Source organism: Pan troglodytes, chromosome X, assembly GCF_028858775.2.
Source record: "Pan troglodytes isolate AG18354 chromosome X, NHGRI_mPanTro3-v2.0_pri, whole genome shotgun sequence".
NCBI classification, from domain to species: domain Eukaryota; kingdom Metazoa; phylum Chordata; class Mammalia; order Primates; family Hominidae; genus Pan; species Pan troglodytes.
Window position 1 is genome coordinate 117,371,221 of NC_072421.2, and position 22,155 is coordinate 117,393,375.

General features: G+C 40.9%; 1 protein-coding gene across 2 annotated transcripts; it reads right to left on the bottom strand.

Moving 5' to 3' along the window:
• Positions 1-480: 480 nt before the first annotated feature.
• UPF3B (UPF3B regulator of nonsense mediated mRNA decay) lies at positions 481-20,133 on the bottom strand. Of its 2 annotated transcripts, XM_016943239.4 has the most exons (11): positions 19,791-20,133; positions 18,790-18,896; positions 18,503-18,609; positions 11,635-11,733; positions 9,630-9,740; positions 8,184-8,227; positions 7,525-7,707; positions 7,099-7,137; positions 4,820-4,980; positions 4,210-4,504; positions 481-1,480 (listed from the first exon to the last, which is right to left on the bottom strand). In XM_016943239.4, the coding sequence occupies exons 1-11, from the start codon at positions 19,944-19,946 to the stop codon at positions 1,331-1,333; spliced, it is 1,452 nt and encodes a 483-aa protein (XP_016798728.1). In that variant the 5' UTR covers positions 19,947-20,133; the 3' UTR covers positions 481-1,330. The 2 variants fall into 2 exon arrangements, with proteins under 2 accessions (XP_016798728.1, XP_016798729.1); XM_016943240.4 differs by lacking the exon at positions 7,099-7,137.
• Between the last annotated feature and the right edge of the window lie 2,022 nt (positions 20,134-22,155).

Genomic DNA, 22,155 nt, shown 5'->3' on the forward strand with positions numbered 1-22,155 from the left:
TTGCCCTGGCTGGAGTGCAGAGGCACAATCTTGACTCACTGCAACCTCCGCCTCCCAGGCTCAAGCGATTCTCGTGCCTCAGCCTCCCGAGTAGCTGGGATTACAGGCGCCAACCACCACACCCAGCTAATTTTTGTATTTTTAGTAGAGACGGGGTTTCACCATGTTGGCCAGTGTGGTCTTGAACTCCTGACCTCAAGTGATCCGCCCACCTTGGCCTCCCAAAAGTGCTGTGATTACAGGCGTGAGCCACTGCATCCAGCCTATTTTATGTTTAAATTAATAGACTTTTATTTGTTTTATTTAGAACCAGCTCTTACTTTTGTTTACAGTTTTGGGTGAGATGCCTGCTTCTACTTCACCTTCTGCCATGAGTTAAAGCTCCCTTAGGCTTCACCAGAAGGTGAGTGATGTCAGATGTCAAAAATTTAATTTCTCAAAACTCATAGCTATTTAGTAAAGTTAATAAACACACTTAGCTTCACACTTGAATGCTGTTACTATTTATTGACATCAAAACAAAACAAGCTGAGACTAAAAGTTGCTATTTAACAGGAATAGACATTGGTGCAGTTTCCTTCCTGGAGAGGGTATGCACTCAGATCATGAGACCTAAGATCAAACACACTGGATTGTCAAGAGTCAAACAAGGACTACATTTTACCTCTTAATAGAAAAGATGCTGACGACAAAACACGAAGTTTAAGAATATTCTTTACGCTAAGCTCATATAAGCAAACAAAAAACTAAAACTAATCCTAAAACTTTAGGACACTGGATACAGAAGTAACATAACTATTTAAATTTTTGTATCAACGAAAGTGTGTTCTATCCTTCACTGTACCTGTACTACAAGGACATGCTTGTTGCTTCTACACTACCCAATGTCAACACTTATCATCAACAATACAATAGAATTAGATCGGAACAAGGATTCAAAGCGACTCTGCTCCACCCAAATTCAGAAAATTCAATTCGGGATGAACAACAGCTTTTGATATTAGAACCAGCTCTTACTTTTCTCTCGTGTCATATGTGATGAAGTCCTCACTTGACAATTCCCCCTGCAAATTGCAATGCATGTCCTTGCCGTCACCTTTTTCTGACACTTTAATTTGTAGAAATTGCAAAAGCAATGAAATTGTACTTCCAATTCTGAACCTCTGATCAGATTCCTGCTTTGACACAAGACTTACTCCTCTGCAGTGTACCCCACCAGCACAGCGACTCCCTTTCTCTCTATTCTTTGCCCTGAAGGCACCTCTGGATTGCTTAACGTGTGCTCTTTGGCTGCCTAGACAGTCAGGACACCTAAGGCCATCTGGACTTATCACTCCTCTCCTCCTTCTTTTCTATGGCTAATACCACTTTCCTGCTTCCTTTCTGCTGCTGAATCTCCAGACTTGGTGCTGTCATCAGGGGGACAGAGTCGATTTCGGCTTCGAGCTCCTGGTTGGTAAAGCTGCATCGCTGGACGATCCTGAAGTACAATAAAATATGTTACCGTTACAACAATGCTACTAAGCTTTTATATGGGATTTTTAAGAGTCATAGTTATGTATGAATATATACTCAAGTGAAGTCATTTAAGACCAAAAATGTGAGGGCATGGTAAATGACAACTTGCCTACTTCCTCTCTCCATCTCCAAAGAAAAGCAACCATTTGGTAATTACTATTTTATATGCTTGGGTAAATTTTTTTTTGGAGATAGGGCCTCACCCTGTCACCCAGGCTGAAGAGCAAGTGGGATGATCAAGGCTTATTGCAGCCTCGACATTCTAGACTCAAACGATCCTCCCACCTCAGGTACCTAGTAACTGGGATTATAGGCACGCGCTACCACACTGGGCTGTTTTTACATTGTTAGTACAAACAAGCTCTCCCTATGTTGCCCAGGCTGCTTTCCAACTCTTGGGCTTAAGTGATCCTCCTGACTTGGCCTCCCAAATTGTTGGGATTACAGGCATGAGCCATCATGCCAGGCTCTAAGTGCCAGTTTTAAAGGAAGCACAGAAGATAGAGGAACACGTTAAATAACAGCATGGGGATGTAATCTGCCAATTCAGAACAGGAAAAGCCCTACAAGACAAATTGGTTTCTGCAACAAATGGTAGGAAAACAAGAGAAGGGGAAATTGTTTAGATTAAAAGAAAACTTGGCTGGGTGCAGTGGCTCATACGTTTATTCCCAATACTTTGAGGGGATCGGCTGAGCTCAAAAGTTTGAGACCAGCCTGAGCAACATAAGGAGACCTCATCTCTACAAAAAAACTTAAAAATTAGCTGGGCATGGTGATGCATGCCTGTAGTCCCAGCTACTCTGGAGGCTGAGGTAGGGGGATGGCTTAAGCCCAGGAGGTCGAGGCTACAGTGAGCTGAGATTGTACCACTGCACTCCAGCCTGGGTGACATAGCAAGACTCTGTCTCAAAAAATAAACTAAAAACAAAAGAGAACTGAAGAAGACATTTCAAGGAAGCATAATTTGTGGAATTTGTTTAGGTCCTATTAAAAAAAAGACATTAGGCTGGGCGCGGTGGCTCATGCCTGTAATCCCAGCACTTTGGGAGGCTGAGGCGGGAGGATCACCTGAGGTCAGGAGTTCGAGACCAGCCTGGCCAACATGGTGAAACCCTGTCTCTACTAAAAATACAAAAATTAGCCGGGCATGGTGGCTTGAGCCTGTAGTCTCAGCTATTCGGGAGGCTGAGGCAGGAGAATCACTTGAACCCGGGAGGTGGAGGTTGTGGTGAGCTGAGATCATGCCACTGCACTCCAGCCTAGATGACAGAGCGAGACTCCATCTCAAAAAATAAATAAATAATTAATTTTAAAAAGACATTAATGAAGCAATTGGGAACATATGAACACTGAATAGTCAGGACGTTAAGGAATTATTGTTAGTTTTTTTTGGTGTGAAAATGCTACTAGGGTAATATTAATAGAGTATTTATCTCATATACTGAAGTATTTAAGGAAGAAATTATGTGCAGGGTTTGTTTGAAAATAATCTAGTAGGGGTAGGGATGAAGTAGAATAGAAAGAAGGTTGGCTATGAACTGCTGGGTGATGGGTACAGTACATGGAGTTCATCATACTATTCGATTTTTTTTTTTTTTTTTTTGAGACAGAGTCTCGCTCTGTTGCCCATGCTGGAGTGCAGTGACGCGATCTCGGCTCACTGCAAGCTCCGCCTCCCAGGTTCACGCCATTTTCCTGCCTCAGCCTCCCGAGTAGCTGGGACTACAGGCGCCCACCACCACGCCTGGCTAATTTTTTGTATTTTTAGTAGAGATGGGGTTTCACCATGTTAGCCAGGATGGTCTTGATCTCCTGACCTTGTGATCCGCCCGTCTTGGCCTCCCAAAGTGCTGGGATTACAGGCGTGAGCCACCGCACCCGGCCAGTTTTTTTTTGAGACTGAATCTCGCTCTGTTGCCCAGGCTAGAATACAATGGCGTGATCTCGGCTCACCTCAACCTCCACCTCCCAGGTTCAAGTGATTCTTCTGCCTCAGCCTCCCGAGTAGCTGAGATTACAGGTGTGCGCCACCACATCCAGCTGATTTTTTGTATTTTTAGTAGAGACGGGGTTTCACCATGTTGGCCAGGCTGGTCTAGAACTCCTAGGCTCTAGCAATCCACCCACCTCAGCCTCCCAAAGTGCTGGGATTACAGGTGTGAGCCACTGCACCTGGCCCATCATACTATTCTCTATTCTACTTTTGTGTATGTTTACAGTTTCTACAGTAAGTTAATAAAAGCCCAGCCAAGACTGAAATAAAAGTTGGTCAGGCGTGGTGGCTCACGCCTGTAATCCCAGCACTTTGGGAGGCTGAGGCAGGTGGATCACGAGGTCAGGAGATCAAGACCATCCTGGCTAACACGGTGAAACCCTGTCTCTACTAAAAATACAAAAAAAATAAGTCAGGTGTGGTGGTGGGCGCCTGTAGTCCCAGCTACTTGGGAGGCTGAAGCAGAAGAATGGCGTGAACCCAGGAGGCGGAGCTTGCAGTGAGCCGAGATTGTGCCACTGCACTCCAGCCTGGGCAACATAGTCAGACTCTGTCTCAAAAAAAAAAAAAAAAAGTTGCAGATGATTAAAGTTCCCCTTTAAAAATTCTATAATAACAGTGCCCTTTACACTTCCTTTACACTTGCAGGAAAAGGGAAAAAAACCCTCATAAACAAGTTTAATGACAAGCAGCACCTTGTTTCTTATTCGATCTCTCTTGACCACTTCTTCTTTCTTTTCAGTTTTTTCTGAGCTGCCTATTGATTCTGTACTTTCAGCCTTCTTTCCTTTATCCCGAAGTGTGTCTTTCTCTTTTTTCATTTCTTCTTCTTTTCTCTTAAAAGTCTTCTCTTTCTCATAGCGCTCCTTCTGCCTACGGCGCTCTTCTTCTTGCCGCTTCAGCCTCTCTCTTTCTCGAAGTATGCGCTCCTGATCTCGTTCATATTCCCGTTCCCTCTCCCTGTAGTCTCTGCCACTCTCATCTTCAGGTCTGCATGAAAAACAAATCTGAGACAGAACCCTGAAAGATCTTGTAATCACAAATGCAGGAACACTGTGATTCTGATTTGGCCCCTGCAATGAGGTTGCACTTTTAGAGCAGAGTGAAAAATACTAGTGTTTTAAGAAGGAACAAAACCCCAAAACCATTCACCCAGATTAAGATACAAGAATATTCTGAAACCGTTCCTCCTCATCCCCCTGCCCTGCATAAAACAGCTTATCTTAATTCAGGTACATGTCCAGGACATAGCAGCAAAACTAGCATGTATAAATCAAACATAACAAAGAGTCCTTGACTACTGACCTCTTTGGTTTTTCATCTTTAAGTTCGCTATCAGAACGCTTGGGCAATGTACAACTTTGCCCACTGGCTCTTTCATCACTGAGATTCTCTTTGTCCAATTTCTTGGCTTTTTCTCTTTTGTCCAATTCTTTTTCATCCCCTTTTTCTGGCTTCTTGAGCAGCTTTAAAGATAAAATGTTTATTTTTATTTTGAAGGCTGGGACACTATCTTCTATTAAAAACCCAGTATACCAAATATTTAAAATTTAGACTAGACAAGGCCCCCTATCTCTGTAGGTACACTAGATCTTTCAGGTGAACAACTAGTGCACAAGAGTAGTAATTTACTAAAAGGATGCTATTAATGTTAAAGTGTTATCCACTTGAATGAAGTGGTTTAATCACTTTGTGGCAATAGGATCAAGACTCCTTTGGCTTTTATTCTGAGGCAGGGTCTCACTACTCTGTTGCCCGTGCTGGAGTGCAGTGGCATGAACATGGCTCACCGCAACCTTGACCTCCTGGGCTTAAGTGGTCCTCCTGCCTCAGCCTCTTGAGTAGCTGGGACAACAGATGCACACCACCACGTATGGCTAATTTTTTAATTTTTTTGTAGAGACAAGGTCTCATCATGTCGCCCAGGCTGGTCTCAAACTTCTGGGCTCACACCATCCTTCTGCCTCGGCCTCCCACAGTGCTGGGATTACAGGTGTGAGCCACTGTGCCCGGCTTCCTTTGGCTTTAACTGGGTCAACCTTTAAGTGAACCAATGCATACTTCAAAGTATGCTTCTGTAGCAAACCAGCATGTTGATATAACTTAATGGGAAACAGCCCACAAATTTTAAGTGATAGGCAGATCGTTTCTGTTGGGACTGTTTTTATGTAGTACTTGGAATGACAAATACCTTGGTCACCAAAGGAGAGATCCATTGCAGGAATAATTTTGCCTTGAGCCTGAGAATAACATACTTATGATGGTACAATTATCTTGCCATTAGAGATTAATAACAAGAATTATTTGGCATTTGATTTAAAAATCTAAAGGCCGTATACAACCAAATAGTGAAGTTCCATCTCTACTGAGTAGGAACTCTGTATTTAATGCCATATTTACGCATGTTCAAAAATGCCATTGTTTTTTACATCGCTGCTATGAATCTCTCGAGAATACCTCCAAGTGTCGGATAATCAGAGAGATTCTTAGGCAAAATAGAAGAATTTCAAGTCTCAGAGTGAAGGTATCACACAAGGTTCATCTCAGGGTGAAGGCATCATGTAAATTACTAAGCAAAAGGCAAAGCACCACAAGACATAAGCACAAAGCATTTTGGCACACAGACAGCCACTGCAAATGGTGAGTCCAAAATGGACACTGAGAAGGCACCAGTGTAAAATGAGGATACCACGTGCAGGTTTCATTGGAAGTGCTCTTATTTCTCCAATGAACATCCTTATTAGAAACCAAGGTGTTCATTACTCTAATAAGAACATTAATGAATGTCTCTAGCATGGCTGGCTCTACCTTCTGCCTTGCTGATTGTTAGGAATAGCAAGTCAAGTCACTTGTGGCATAGCAGACAGAGAGATTGCTGGAAAGAATTAAGATGAGAAACTCCATCCTCCCCCAAGCCCCTCATCACCAGTAATGAGCCCCGTAGAGACTTAGGGAACCCTTGCTACATAAACTGCTGAGTTTTCAGGAAATAAAATAAGGAGACCCTGCCACCCTCTCTGTGAGATTTTCTTTGACTTTATCTGAAGTACTAGGTACTAGTACTTCCCCAGGAAATATGTTGAAACAAGGGCTGCCCAAGCCATGCCCTTAGAAGGGAAGTGGCAAGGTTGGGATCTTTCTGCAGGTTTTCTTCTTCCCAAATGCAATGCATGAATCCGAATCTGCTGCTCACAGATTCCCAGATATATGCAGGAAGATACTACGGGAGTCATGTGAGAGGGAAAGGCACATATTGCAGGGTATTTATCCCTAGTCCTCCCACAAGGCAGCCAGTTATGAGAAGCATATAAGAAGATGAGAAAGAACTATATAGGCATGGTTGTCCTCTGGCTGTAGGTCAATGAAGCTTCTGGGCACACAGCAGAGCATCAGGAAGTCACCTGGGCTTCCTTTTAAAGTAGAAATTTATAATAAAATAGCTCAGCTTTTAATAAGACTCAAGTCAACCTGAAGGGGTTTTCAACAAGTAACACTACCACCACCACCACCAAAAGGACTTATTAGCTAAGACCTGTGTGTGTGACATGATACTAGATGCTCTGTATCATGTACTTGGTCCTTACATTTTTCTGATTCACAGCTTGTAACAGAAACCTGTGTACCTGAAGACAGTGGAAAACAAACAGATGAGGTAACTTCATGTATCAATTATGAAGAAAAAGCTGAAAAAAACCCATAAATCATGCCAGCCAGCCCTAAGCCCTCATTTACTATGAATTTAGAGGACAATAGTCTAAAAATCCAACATTTTCAATGACAAAAACAACACAGATCTGCACTGAAGAAATAACATACTACTTTATCCTTTTAAATGATCTTAAATTTAAAAACTAATACTATTACAGGAAAGATTTTTATTGGATCACTTCCCCCCAAAAGAGAACAAAAACAAAACAAAAAATTCATTTACACCAACACAAGACGCATGCATAAAGAAGTAGATACGTGCAATTTTTAGCAACATGCAGTCAGTTTCAACATTCTTATACCTTAATCTTTGGTTCATCCTTTAATTTGTCCCTTTCTGGAATTCTGTCTATCTTCTTTAGCTTTTCTATATCTTTCCTTTTTCGTTTCTCTTCTTCTTTCCATTTCCTCCTCTCTTCTTCTCTTTGTCTTTTTCTTTCTATTTCTCTCCTCCTTCTTTCTTCTCTCTTTTCTTCTCTCATTCTCTAGAAAGAAACATCAACACAAGCCTTCAAATAAAATAATCATCACCAAAACCCTAATAAATCCTGAAGTCATGGTAGGCCCCAACTGAATAATCTTTCCTTCCTACTTTCTACAAAGTGGCATTCTACCACCGTTATCCCCACTCCACCCAGAAAACGAAAGACAATGAAGACCAGGACCTGCTAATATTAGTCTTCCACTGCTGCCTTACTATCTCTCCAGAGGCTTTCAGAATATCAAATGAGTGTCTCTGGGACAACCTAAGAACATTCCAGGTTTGTAGAGTGAACTCCTGGTCCAACAACCAGAGTGAAGGAGCAGGCCAGAGAGTGAGACCAAGAAGGCAAATCCTTAAAGAGTAATGGTGGAAAAAGCAGCTATTTCTCCTCTAGAAACCCAATGCTCTTAAAATGTTTATAGAATGCAAAGCAATGAAATTAAAGTATTGAGAGAACTATATAGACAAAAGATTTACCTGCTTGTTTTTCAGGAAGCTCAAAAGTGGGGTTGTCTTTTTAGCTAAATAAATGTAAACAGATTATTAATCATACTTGTCAACCCCTAGAAACGATTCCATTTTCTGACATTCCCTGCCAACCACCCAAGGTGGGAAAACGTGTACACCCCTTATGCAGAAAGATCACAATTGTAATATCAGAAAGAAGTTTTACAGCATTCGATTTCAACAATACGGGATTAAAATACCTTTTAAAAAGTGAAGAAATTCAAATTAAAACAACAAAATAATTTATTAAAAGAGTCATTCCCAACTGATGAGAATTAAGTACTTCGGACATTCTCTTGTTTTACTGATAGGAGTGTAAACTTGTTCAACTGGAAGAAGTTGGGGGGAAGGGGCTAAAAATATCTAATCCTTTTGACCCCATAATTCCACTTCTGGGAATTTATTCTAAGAAAGTTACCAGAAATAGGCTTGTACTATCCATCTATTAATAAAAGTCAAGTTTTGGAAGAATATTTTTCATTTTCAACATTCTGAATAAGCTATTAGCCTTACAGCCATCTTAAAACACATATTCCTGGCCGGGCACAGTGGCTCATGCCTGTAATCCCAGCACTTTCAGAGGCCAAGGCAGGCGGATCACTTGAGGTCAGGAGTTCGAGATCAGCCTGGCCAACATGGTGAAACCCCGGCTCTACTAAAAATACAAAATTGGCCGGGCATGGTGGCGGACACCTGTACTTCCAGCTACTCGGGAGACTGCGGCAGAATCGCCTGAACCCAGGAGGCGGAAGTTGCAGTGAGCCGAGATTGCGACACTGCACTCCAGCCTGGGCGACAGAGCAAGACTCCATCACACACACACACAGACACACACACACACACACACACAGAGAGAGAGAGAGAGAGAGAGCGCGAGCGAGCGAGCGAGCAAGCAAAAAAAACAAAAAAACCCCACATATTCCTTAGGATAAATTCCTGAGTAGAAATCCTGGGTCAAAGATTATGCTCATGTTTAGAGCTACTGATACAGTAGTGACAGCCTATTACTGAGAACCAAGATCCAAGCTAGAATTCCTCAAGTAGTTTTCAATTTTGCAGTAACTAATTTCATTTTTTCGTATTTTCAAGTCAAAATTTTTTTAGGAATATGAACTTATTACTAGGAAATACCAATTGACCTTCAAAGGCTTACCACTGTCTAAACATTCCTTATCAGTCATCGAACTTTTTGTATTTATATTACATTTGTGTGAAACTAAATAGGTCAAAGAATTTTTCCCACATTAATGGATTCTCATAATGCTGTGAGGCAGGTATTACCATCTGCATTTTACAGTAACAGTCTCAGAGAAACTAGTAACTTCCCCGAAGTCACACAGCTAGCAACTGATGGAGGTAGGAGACTTAGGTACTGTGATGAAAAGGCTGTTGCCCTGATTCTTTTTGCCCACTTACCTATTAATTCTCTATTTTTTGCTTCTATTTCCTCTAGCAGTGTCTCTGGAGTAGATGTCATTTTCTCATTATCTGTGGCATAACTTTCCAAAAACTTTCTATATTCAGGATCTAAATAATCATTTAAGGAAACAGAAAATATAATAGACTTAAACAAAAAAAGAAGACATTATCTAGGATACTGACTTATCAAAGAAGATAATTTTTTACTTCGTGGAAGATAAAAAAAAAACTAAACCATACCCACAAGGTAGACTATTTAGAGCTTAATTGGTCACTTGCTCTCAGGACTCCTATCACTGATACTCACTATAGGAATCTGGTATAACATGGGGTCAGGAAAAATGAGACGCCATGCATTATAACAGAACCACTAGGGGTATTACATAGTTTGCTTTTAAAAGTCACTGTCCTACTAAACTAAGTTAGGTGTTCCAAAAAGATAAATTAGAGAGAAGTCCTAGATGTGGCACTTGAGGTGATGGGAATTCCTGGAGTTCTCTCCTAGACCTCTAACATCAGAAAGGGTGACACATCTAAGCCATTATATTGCTTGTTTCTATGTGTCACTTGATCAAGTCTTCCAGATCTAAATCTGTAATAAAACCAGTATCACAGCTATGTGTTATTGAGTCCTTACTGTGTTTTCTTTATAAAATACCTGTAATAGTAACAAATGATGGAAATTAAACTAGATGATTCTAAAGTAACAGTCTGATATAAAATATGGTCCTAGTCCTTATCCAACATAAAGAGTTGTGTAACAGCTATCTAACATAACATTACAGAGGTCTCAAAATCTGGAGCCAGTGTACCTTAAATGGCAATTATTTTGGTTTTTCAGTCCTTGTATTACTTTCTTTCTTTTTTTTTTTTGAGACGGAGTTTTGCTTTTGTTGCCCAGGCTGGAGTGCAATGGTGCGGTCTCAGCTCACTGCAACCTCCGCCTCCCGGGTTCAAGCGATTCTTCTGCCTCAGCTTCCCAAACAGCTGGGATTACAGGTGCCCGCCACCATGCCTAGCTAATTTTTGTGTTTTTAGTAGAGATGGGGTGTCACCATGTTGGCCAGGCTGGTCTCGAACTCCTGACCTCAGCAACTCTGCCCGCCTTGGCCTCCCAAAGTGCTGGGATTATAGGAGTGAGCCACCGCACCTGGCCTCAGTTCTTCTATTCCTGTTCAACCTAATACTATGTGTGTAGCTAACTGTATATCCAAAGACCAGAAAATAGGAGTGACAACTTCAGCTACTTTATACAAAGTTACCTGGGTATGGAAATTTTCCCATGACAGTTCAAACCTTCTTCTTTATAAATATAATGGAAACCAAAAGTCAAATAAATAATCATAAAAATGGTGAGGCCTCAAGAAGCACCTGTTAAACTTTGAAACCTGATTTTTTTCCACTATTTTCTTTTTCTTTTTTTTTGAGATGGAGTTTCGCTCTTGTTGCCCAGGCTGGAGTGCAATGGTGTGATCTCAGCTCACTGCAACCTCCGCCTCCTGGGTTCAAGCGATTCTCCTGCCTCAGCCTCCCGAATAGCTGGGATTACAGGCATGCACCACCATACCCGGCTAATTTTATATTTTTAGTAGAGACAGGGTTTCTCCATGTTGGTCAGGCTGGTATCAAACTCCTGACCTCAGATGATCCGCCCGCCTTGGCCTCCCAAAGTACTGGGATTATAGGCATGAGCCACCACGCCTGGCCTTTCCACTATCTTCTAATCAATAAATCTATGGTGATTTGTTACTCAATAGTCAACATTATATTGTTCAATGGTTGAAGAATGAAATGCCCTAGCCAAAGAGAGCAGAGATTCTGTGCAAGAAACTCTCTCTAGTCTAACAATTAAGCAAAGCTTCCATCGGCAAATAACATTTCTCACTTACTTTATTTTGTATATTTTCTAATTTAAAATTTTGGGGTCGAATTAACTCTCACAAAGATATTATTTTTAAAAACCCCACAGCAATAGCATTATATAATTAGAGCTATACTGTACCATCATCGATAGTCCCGACTTTGGTATCTCTTTTCTTAGTCTTCTTTTTCGCAGCTTTTTGAAAAGGTGCAAATTCTACTATAGCGGGATATTCCTGACCTGTTTAGAAAAAAAATACCACACTTGCTATAACAAAGAAAATGTCAAAAGTGGATATAAGGGAATCAACCCATTGCTTTCTATGACTCTTTTGATGGCAGTCATCTGAAGAGGGTCTCCCAAAGGCATAAAGCACACTGGCACAACCATAATCAACATACTACAAAAGGAGCCACAAATTCACACTGATAACATAGTGAAACAACAAGGCATGGAAGCAAAATATTCATATCAATTCAACTTATAAAATGTGATATTTTAATGTGAAAAAGACCCTACAAACTATTTTTCATTTAAAAATGTTAGAAATCTCCAAAATAGGCAAATCTATAGAGACAGAACATAGAGTAGTAGCTGCCTGGAGTTTGGGGTAGAAGTGGTGAGAAGAATGAGGAGTGACAACTAATGGGTGGGGTTTCTCTTAGGGGTGATGAACATGTTCTAAATTTAGATTGTGGTGATAGGCTCATAAGCCTATGAATATACTAAAATTCACTGAACTGTATACTTTAAAAGGGTGACTATTTCAGACATGTGAATTATATCTCAATAAAGCTGTTATTTTTTAAAAGTGTAACTATTTGAGGTGATGTGTTATGTGAGGTGATGAATGTGTTAACTTGATTGTATACATTTCACAATGTATATATGTATACATTATGTATACATTTCACAATGTATATATGTATACATTATGTATGCATTTCACAATGTATATATGTATACATTATGTATGCATTTCACAATGTATATATGTATACATTATGTATGCATTTCACAATGTATATATGTATACATTATGTATGCATTTCACAATGTATATATGTATACATTATGTATGCATTTCACAATGTATATATGTATACATTATGTATGCATTTCACAATGTATATATGTATACATTATGTATGCATTTCACAATGTATATATGTATACATTATGTATGCATTTCACAATGTATATATGTATACATTATGTATGCATTTCACAATGTATATATGTATACATTATGTATGCATTTCATAATGTATATATGTATACATTATGTATGCATTTCATAATGTATATATGTATACATTATGTATGCATTTCATAATGTATATATGTATACATTATGTATGCATTTCATAATGTATATATGTATACATTATGTATGCATTCATAATGTATATATGTATACATTATGTATGCATTCATAATGTATATATGTATACATTATGTATGCATTCATAATGTATATATGTATACATTATGTATGCATTTCATAATGCATACATTTCATAATGTATACATATATAAAATTATCACGTTGGGCTGGGCATGGTGGCTTATGCCTATAATCCCAGCATTTTGGGAGGCCGAGATGAGAGGATCACTTGAGGTCAGAAGTTTGAGACCTGCCTGGCCAACATGGTGAAACACTGTCTCTACTAAAAACACAAAAATTAGCTGGGCGTGGTGGCACGTGCCTGCAATCCCAGCTACTCTGGAGGCTGAGGCATGAGAATCACTTGAACCCAGGAGGCAGAGATTGCAGTGAGCCGAGATCATGCCACTGCACTCCAGCCTGGGCGACAGAGTAAGACTCCGTCTCAAAAAAATAAATACATAAAAATAAAAATAAAAATAAATACAAAAATTAGCCAGGCATGGTAGTGCACGCCTGTAATCCCAGCTACTTGAGAGACTGAGGCAAGAGAATCACTTGAACCTGGGAGGCGGAGGTTGCAGTAAGCTGAGATTGTACCACTGCACTCCAGCCTGGTTAAAAAAAAAAAAAAAAAAAAAGAAAAGAAAAAAGAAAAAACAATTATTACATAGTAAAATTTAAATATATATTATTTTATTTGTCAATTATAGCTCAATAAAGCTGGGGAAAAATCTGTTAACACTTAAGAAAAATACACCAGGACACCAAAAGCATAGGCAACAAAAGTAAAAATACAGAGGGTAGATCTCATGTTAAGTGCTCTTACCACAATAAAACAAAAATATAAAGTATATCTCTTATTTAAAAAAAGTAAAAAATAGATAAATTGGACTATGTCAAAATTAGAAACTTCTATGCATCAAAAGACACAATCAACAGAGTGAAAAGGCAACCCATGGAATGGGAGAAATATTTGCAAATTATATTATCTGATAAGGGGTAATATCGAGAATATATAAAGAACTCCTATAACTCAACAACAAAAAACCAAATAACCCAATTTAAAAAATGGTCAAAAGACTTGAATAGACATTTCTTCAAAGATAATATACAAATGGCTAACAAGCATATGGAAATATGTTCCACATTACTAGTCATTAGGGAAATGCAAATCAAAACCACAATGAGGTATCATCTCACGCCTATTAGGAGGACTACTATCAAAAAGCAGAAAATAACAAGTGTTGACAAAGATGTGGAGAAACTGGAACACTCATGTATTGGTGGGAATGTAAAATGATGCAGCTGCATGGAAAACAGTATGGCAGTTCCATAAAACATTAAAAATAGAATTATTGGGCCAGCCTGACTAACATGGTAAAACCCCATCTCTACTAAAAATACAAAAATTAGCTGGGTGTGGTGGTGGGCACCTGTAATCCCAGCTACTCAGGAGGCTGAGGCAGGAGAATTGCTTGAACCCAGGAGGTGGAGGTTGCAATGAGGGAAGATCGCGCCATTGTACTTACTCCAGCCTGGGCAATGAGGGCGAAATTCCATCTCAAAAAAACAAAACAAAACAAAAAAGAACTACCGGCAGGGCACAGTGGCTCACACCTGTAACCTCAGCACTTTGAGAGGCCGAGGTGGGCACATCACTTGAGGTCAGGAGTTTGAGACCAGCCTGGCCAACATGGTGAAACTCCGTCTCTACCACAAACATAAAAAATTAGCAGGGTGTGGTGGCAGGTGTCTGTAATCCCAGATACTTGGGAGGCTGAGGCAGGAGAATTGCTTGCACCTGGGAGGTGGAGGTTGCAGTGAGCCAAGATCGTGCCACTGCACTCCAGCCTGTATGACAGAGACTCTGTCTCAAAATAAATAAATAATAAAATAAAAATAGAATTACCAAATGACTCCAGAAATTCCATTTCTCGGTATATATCCAAAAGCAGTGAGAACAAGGACTCGAATATTTGCACATCTGTGTTCATAACAATATTGTTCACAATAGCCAGGAGTGGAAGCAATTCGAATACCCCTTGACAGATGAATGGATACACAAAATGTGGTATATACATATACTGGAATATTAGTCTTAAAAATGAGGCTGGGGGCAGTGGCTCATGCCTGTAATTCCTAGCATTTTGGGAGGCTGAGGCAGGCATGTCACTTCAGGTCAGGAGTTTGAAACTAGCCTGGCCAACACAGTGAAACCCCATCTTTACCAAAAATACAAAAAAATTAGCCAGGTGTGGTGGTGGGTACCTGTAATCCCAGCTACTTGGGAGGCTGAGGCTGGAGAATTGCTTGAACCCAGGAAGCGGAGGTTGCAGTGAGCTGAGATCGCGCCACTGCATTCCAGCCTGGGCAACAAAGTGAGACTCCATCTCAAAAAAAAAAAAAAAAAAAAGATGAAAATTCTGACACATGCTACGACATGGATACACCTTGAAGATATTATGCTAAATGAAATAAGCCAGACAGACACTGTATGTTTCCACCTATATGTGGTACCTACAGTAGTGAAACTCATACAGACACAAGGTATAATGGTGGTTGCCAGGGGCTGGAGGAAGGGAAATAAGGAGTTGTTTAATGGGTAAAGAGTTTCAGTTTTTCAAGATGAAAAAGTTCCCAAGATTGTTGCACAACAGTGTGAATATACCTTAACGCTACTGAACTGTACACTTAAAATGGTTAAGATGGTAAATTTTATGTTACGTATATTTTTACAATTTTTAAAAATGCAAAAGGAATGAGGTAATGATATATGTCATATGTTACAACATGGATGGACCTTGAAAACATTGTGCTAGGTAAAAGAAGCCAGTCAGAAAAGACCACATATTGTATGATTACATTTATATGAAATGGAGGGAAATCATAGATACATAAAGTAGATTAGTGGTTGCCAGGGGCTGGAGGGAGAGAATGGGAGGTAACTACTAATAGATATGGGTTTCTTTTTGGAGGGATGAAAACATTCTGGAATTAGTACTGATGGTTGTACTACCTTGTGAATATACCAGAAACCACTGAATTGTACGCTTTAAGAGGATGAATTTTATTATAGGTGAGTTATATTTCAATACAAAAACCCCAAGTGACTAATGGGAAAAAAATTCACAAGCACCCTGTCACAGAATGTCAAAAACAAGGTATCCTATCCTTAAATCATTGGCATGTAGACATAAGCAAAAAAATAAAAATAAACAGAATTGACCAGAAGGCACTGCAAAGCAGTCATGGAGGAAAAATTATGTTGGGAATCCCAGTGAGTAGAGAATCAGATTAGCTTCAAAACTGTGATATATTAGGCCAGGCATGGTGGCTCACGCCTGTAATCCCAGCACTTTGGGAGGCTGAGGCGGGTGGATTGCTTGAGGCCAGGAGTTTGAGACCAGCCTGGCCAACATGGTGAAACTCCATCTCCTAAAATTACAAAAATTAGCTGGGCGTGGTGGCACACACCTGTAATCCCAGCTAAGTCGGCAGGCTGAGGAACGAGAATTGCTTGAACCCAGGAGGCGGAGGTTGTAATGAGCCAAGATTGTGCCACTGTACTCCAGCCTGGGCGACAGAGTTAAGACTCTGTCTCAAAAAAAAAAAAAAAAAAAAAAAAAAAAAAAAAGAGAGAGAGAGAGAAGAAAAAGAAAAAAAACAAAAATAAAAACCAAAAAACAAAACTGTGATATATTTGAGAAGGAATAGATAAACCAGACTGAAACAGAGGGAAATTGTGGAAGACAGGCTGAAGAAACAGAAGTGAGGCCAGAATATGGAGGACCCTGACTACCAGGCTAAGGAGTTTGGACTTTTTCCCCCAACTGTTAATTTAAATCATTATTTTCAAAAAGATTAATTTCATGGCAATATAATAGACTGAATTATACAAGAATGAAAAAAATGGAAAATCCTGTAAGTTTAGAGACAGTGGTTGTCTAGGCATTAAGTGATGAGGACATAAAGTGTGACAGTTTAAGGCTAGGTGAACAAGATATTAAAAAAAAACAATAAAATCCAGCCTGGGCAACATAAGCAGACCTTGTCTCTAAGATTTAAAAACAAAACAAAACAAACAAACAAACAAACAACACAATGAGGAAAGGATAGTCTCTTTAATAAGTGGTGTTGAGCTGGGTATGGTGGCTCGCACCTGTAATCCCAGCACTTTGGGAGGCTGAGGTGGGGGGGGGGATCACTTGAGCCCAGGAGTTCAAGACCAGCCTGGGCAATGTAGTGAGACCCCATCTCTATAAAAAATTTAAAGAAAATTAGCCAGGCATGGTGACATACATCTGTAGTCCCAGCTACTCAGGAGGCCGAGGTGGGAGGATTGCTTGAGTCCAGGAATTCCAGGCTGCAGTGAGCTGTGATTGCGCCACAGCACTCCAGCCTGGGTGGAGACCCTATCTCAAAAGATAAACAATAAATTGACAAGATTCATAACTTACATGTAAGAGATTTTTAAAAAAGGAAAAAATTAAACACAACTCGGATTTCCAGGCTAAGTAACTAGAATCTACTTAAATATCTACTGGAATAAAATAGTTGGAGTGGAAAAATAGCTGGCTTGGGGAGATTAATAAAAGTTGGACAAACAGTGGCAATCCAATTTTTACTGGCATAGTCCCTGACAAAAATTTAATTTTTACCAACTTTGAAGTAATATTGAAAAAAACAAAACAAAACAAGAAGACACACTATCTACCTATAATTGCAAACCAAAAAGAAAAGTGGCAAATGGCAGCTTAGATATTCTCTGGCTAAATGTAGGTAGCAGATAATAGAGTGTTAAAGTAGAAATGTGTCTTCCCTATAGACAGGACCTTTCTGGATATAAAGTAAGAGATGTATCAAGTTTCTTTTTTTTGATTTTGAGACAGAGTCTCGCTCTGTCGCCAGGCTGGAGTGCAGTGGCGTGATCTCAGCTCACTGCAACCTCTGCCTCCCAGGTTCAAGCGATTCTTCTGCCTCAGCCTCCCAAGTAGCTGGGATTACAGGCGTGGACCGCCACGCCTGGCTAATTTTTTTAGTATTTTTAGTAGAGATGGGGTTTCACCACGTTGGCCAGGCTGGTCTCGATCTCCTGACCTCGTGATCCACCTGCCTCGGCAACCCAAAGTGCTGGGATAACAGGCGTGAGCCACCACACCAGGCCGAGATGTATCAAGTTTCATGTTTTAATTATATACAACTTTGTGAGAATGTTAAAGAGTATCCCAATTGGGAACTGTTGGCTTAATGGATTTGAATTAAATAAATGTTTGTCCTTGAAGCAAAATAAGAAGTAAATATTTAAAACTTATCAAACAAGTTTAAGAGTCACTTATCAGTACTGCGGCTGAAATTCTACAGTCAAAACAGCAGGTTTAAGCCAGGGCAAAAAATGTGTCACACGAGGAGAAAACAGTTGCAATTTCACTCAGTTGATCAAACTAAAAAAATACTAGGTTAATAAAAATAACCAAGGACTGTGAAAAGTCACGTCTATTTATAAGACTGCAATAAGCTTATTAAATGTGTAAAACTCTAGGAAGCAACGCAATGCACGAGTTGTCTTAAACATACAAATGACAAAGAAATTCCCTTTTTACTTCAGTTACCAGGACTCACCTTTATTGTCAAGGAATACATAACCATCAAAGCGATCCCTGAACAAAATAATGTCCTCTTGGTTTTTAAAGTTGATGTATGCTCTGGCATACATATGAGGATACAAACTGCAGAGAGGAAAGCAATTACGTAAATGTACTTGCAGGTGTCTGGCCCGATTACAAGTATGCATATATTAAAGACAAGCTCAAAAATCAAATGAAAAACAGTAGGATAAAAAGAATGAAAGAAATCTTTTTCATTTACCCCTTTCCTTTTTTTTTTTTTTTTTTTTTTTTTTTTTTTACCTCGTATCATTAGAAAAAAACTCAAAATAATCATGCTCAGGCATAGGTTGAAGATGTTCCTGAAGCTGCTCCTTGGTCAAAGTGGGAGGTAATCTTCGAATTACCACCTTAAGAAATGCATAAGGAAAATAAAATTAGTACAAATCAATTTTCTGTCATACCTGAAAGAATCACAGTTCCTGAAGAAGGCTGGGCTTTAAAATATGAGATCACTTGTAAAAACCCAGGAGAAAATATTCTTCTGCAGCCCAATGCTCAGAATTAGTCAAACATAATAGTAACGCGGTTTAAAAAAACCCTTGGAAATGAGAACCACCTGAAGCAAGGAAAAATCGCAGGTTTTGCTCTTTACAGCAGCCCTGCAGTTTACCAGGTTTGTGCATCATTTTCGATCACCCATTTTTTAACAGATCTAGTGGCAATAAATTAGTAAGCCAACGCTGGTCTTTGTGGGTGCCACGAAATCTTGATTTAGTAACAAGTTTCTCCCACGTCCAACACATCTTAAAATCCTTGCCCATTGAACTTAAGAATTCAAAACTCTAACGAATACAAAAAATCCACCCATTGCTCTCAAAATAGGATGCTCTCGATTTACCCTCCTGTACCATTAATCACCCTGCACTCTCCCCCAACTCGCCTCCATGAATAATATTCCCATCCCTCATGTCTCCTTCACTATTTAATATTTCTCCCCAATTACACCTTTAGTTCCTCATTCTTTATACCGTCGCTCTCCCCTCCCATTATCATCTCACAGCTCTGACCTAAACCCTTCCCGTTTGGGGAGTCCCCCCTTTTCCTCACCCCCACCCAGGATTTGGCCGGGAGGGGCTCTCCCCATTTCGGGTGAATGGATGAACCAGGATGATGCGACTTCCATTCAGGCGAAGAGATAGAAGGGGAACCTGAGAGAGAAAGGGGGCAGCCCCATTCCCAGCCATTCTCCCCGCGCTGCGGACTCGTCCCGCCCTCTCCCGGGCCAGCGGCCGACCGGGCACCTTGCTCAGCGCTTCTTTCTTCTCCTTGTTGCGATCCTGCTTATCTTCCCCCTTGGAGCTGTCCCCCGAGGTCCCACCACCGCTGCCTGTGGCCCCGGCGGGGGTTAACAGGGTTACTCGCTTCTCCTTAGGCCTGTGCTCCTTCTCTTCCTTCATGGCTACGTCCCCCGCTAAAGCGGCTTGGCCGGAACGGGGCTACCCCGGGCACAAACGGCTCCCGGAAAGCTCCCGTCAAAGCTCCGCCCCCAACAAATGCCCCTTGTGATAAGTCGGGCCCCACGTTCCGTTGGGTCCTGCCAAGCTCTCGCGAGACTTGGGCCTTTCCCAGTGCAAAGGTTTTAACACCTGGTTTTTACTTCCCGCCCGCCAAGTTCCTGCGCCACCCAATCCCCTCGCGGCCCAGACTCCCTCGGGGCCCGCCCCTTCGCGCGTCATTAGCAACTCCGCCATCTTGAAGTGACTCTGTCGGGGACTACAAATCCCGGCATACAAAGCAGCTACCCGCTTTTGTTGGGCGTTCAGGAGCCAGAGCTATCTCAGGGTCCCTGTTTGTGAGTAAATCGAATCCTTTCATCTTCAGAGTTTTCCACGTCGAAAGATAGGTTCTGCACGCTTAGTTTCCATCAGATAAACTCAATGCCGTCCAAATTTTGCCTCACTAGGGGAGCGACTTGTATTTTTTATCATTGAATTCAGAGGCTTTAGCATTTATTTTCCTACAACTAAAAGAAAAAGCCTAACATTTAAAAAACTTTATTTTCCTTATATTGATTAGGATTTACAGATACTTAGTAAATACTACAATATTAGCCGAGTTCAGTGGCGCACGCCTGTAGTCCCAGCTGCTCGGGAAGGTTGAGAAGAGAGGATCTTGAGCCCAGGAATTCGAGGCTGCAGTGAGCCATGATCGCGCCGCTGCACTCCAGCTTGGGCGACAGAGCGAGACCCTGTATATAAAAAAGAAGGATAATAATAAATAAACACAAGATACTGATATTTAAAGGAGTAATATGACTAAAATATACAAGATTTGTTTTCATCACCTTATTTTAGCAAAAGGATCCTTCTCCCCAGGTACTGATGTCCCACAGGGAGGGGAATAAAAATAAAACCCAACTTGATTTAGTTGCGATCACCATCTTCACTTAAAAAGGGCCAATTTTACATTATTTATAATAACTCCAAACTGGAAACAATCCAAATGTGAATCTAACAGTGATTATGTTGAGTGACAGAATCTAGACACAGAGTACATGTTGTACAATTCCATTTATATGAAATTTTAGAAAAATAAAACCACAGTGATAGAAAGCAGATCAGTCGGCCAGGCGTGGTGGCTCACGCCTGTAATCCCAGAACTTTAGGAGGCCAAGGTGGGTGGATCACCTGAGGTCAGGAGTTCGAGACCAGCCTGGCTAACTTGGCGAAACCCCGTCTCTACTAAAAACAAAAAAAAAATTAGCAGGGCGTGGTGGCGCATTCCTGTAATCCCAGCACTTTGAGAGGCTGAGGCAGGCGGATCACCTGAGATCAGGAGTTCGACACCAGCCTGGCCAACTTGGTGAAACCCTGTCTCTACTAAAATACAAAAATTATCTGGGCATGGTGGCAGGCGCCTGTAGTCCCAGCTATTTGGGAGGCTGAGGCAGGAGAGTCACTTGAACCTGGGAGGCGGAGGTTGCAGTGAGCCGAGGTTGTGCCACCGCACTCCAACCTGGGTGACAGAGTGAGACTCCATCTCAAAAAGAGAGAGAGACACAGACACCCATAGAGGACAGAAACCAAATTAAAGATGCAATAGGAGCCCAAGGCAGAAAGCTGCCTAAGGGCCAACTCCCATTTTTGCCGACCTCTAGGATATATTCCCCTGACTCTGCACTTAAATTTTCTCACTCCAATTGTCCAGCCTATTCTTGGATTCCTATTCCTGTGGCTAAAACGGTTTCCCTGTATTTGACATCTGTTACTCTTGCTTTCAGTACCTGGCCGTTCTTATGAGCCTTGTTGATGCATCGGCCTCTGACCTACTGCTTAGCTCTGCACTTGCATGTTGGTAGTGTATGCCTCTGTTTTGGTGTCCTCACTAGCTTTAAACCACCAGCTGTTTGTCAGTTGCCAGAATAAAGTGTCCCAGGGCTCAGTCCTTAGACCTCTTTTCTATGTACACTCACTCCTTTATTAATCTCATTCATTCTTTTGGCTTTTCTGTCTTTGCTGACAACTCTACTCTAGAATTTACATGTCCAGGCCGGGCGTGGTGGCTCACAGCTGTAATCTCAGCACTTTGGGAGGCCGAGGCGGGTGGATCACCTGAGGTCGGGAGTTCGAGACCAGCCTGGCCAACATGTGACATCCCGTCTCTACT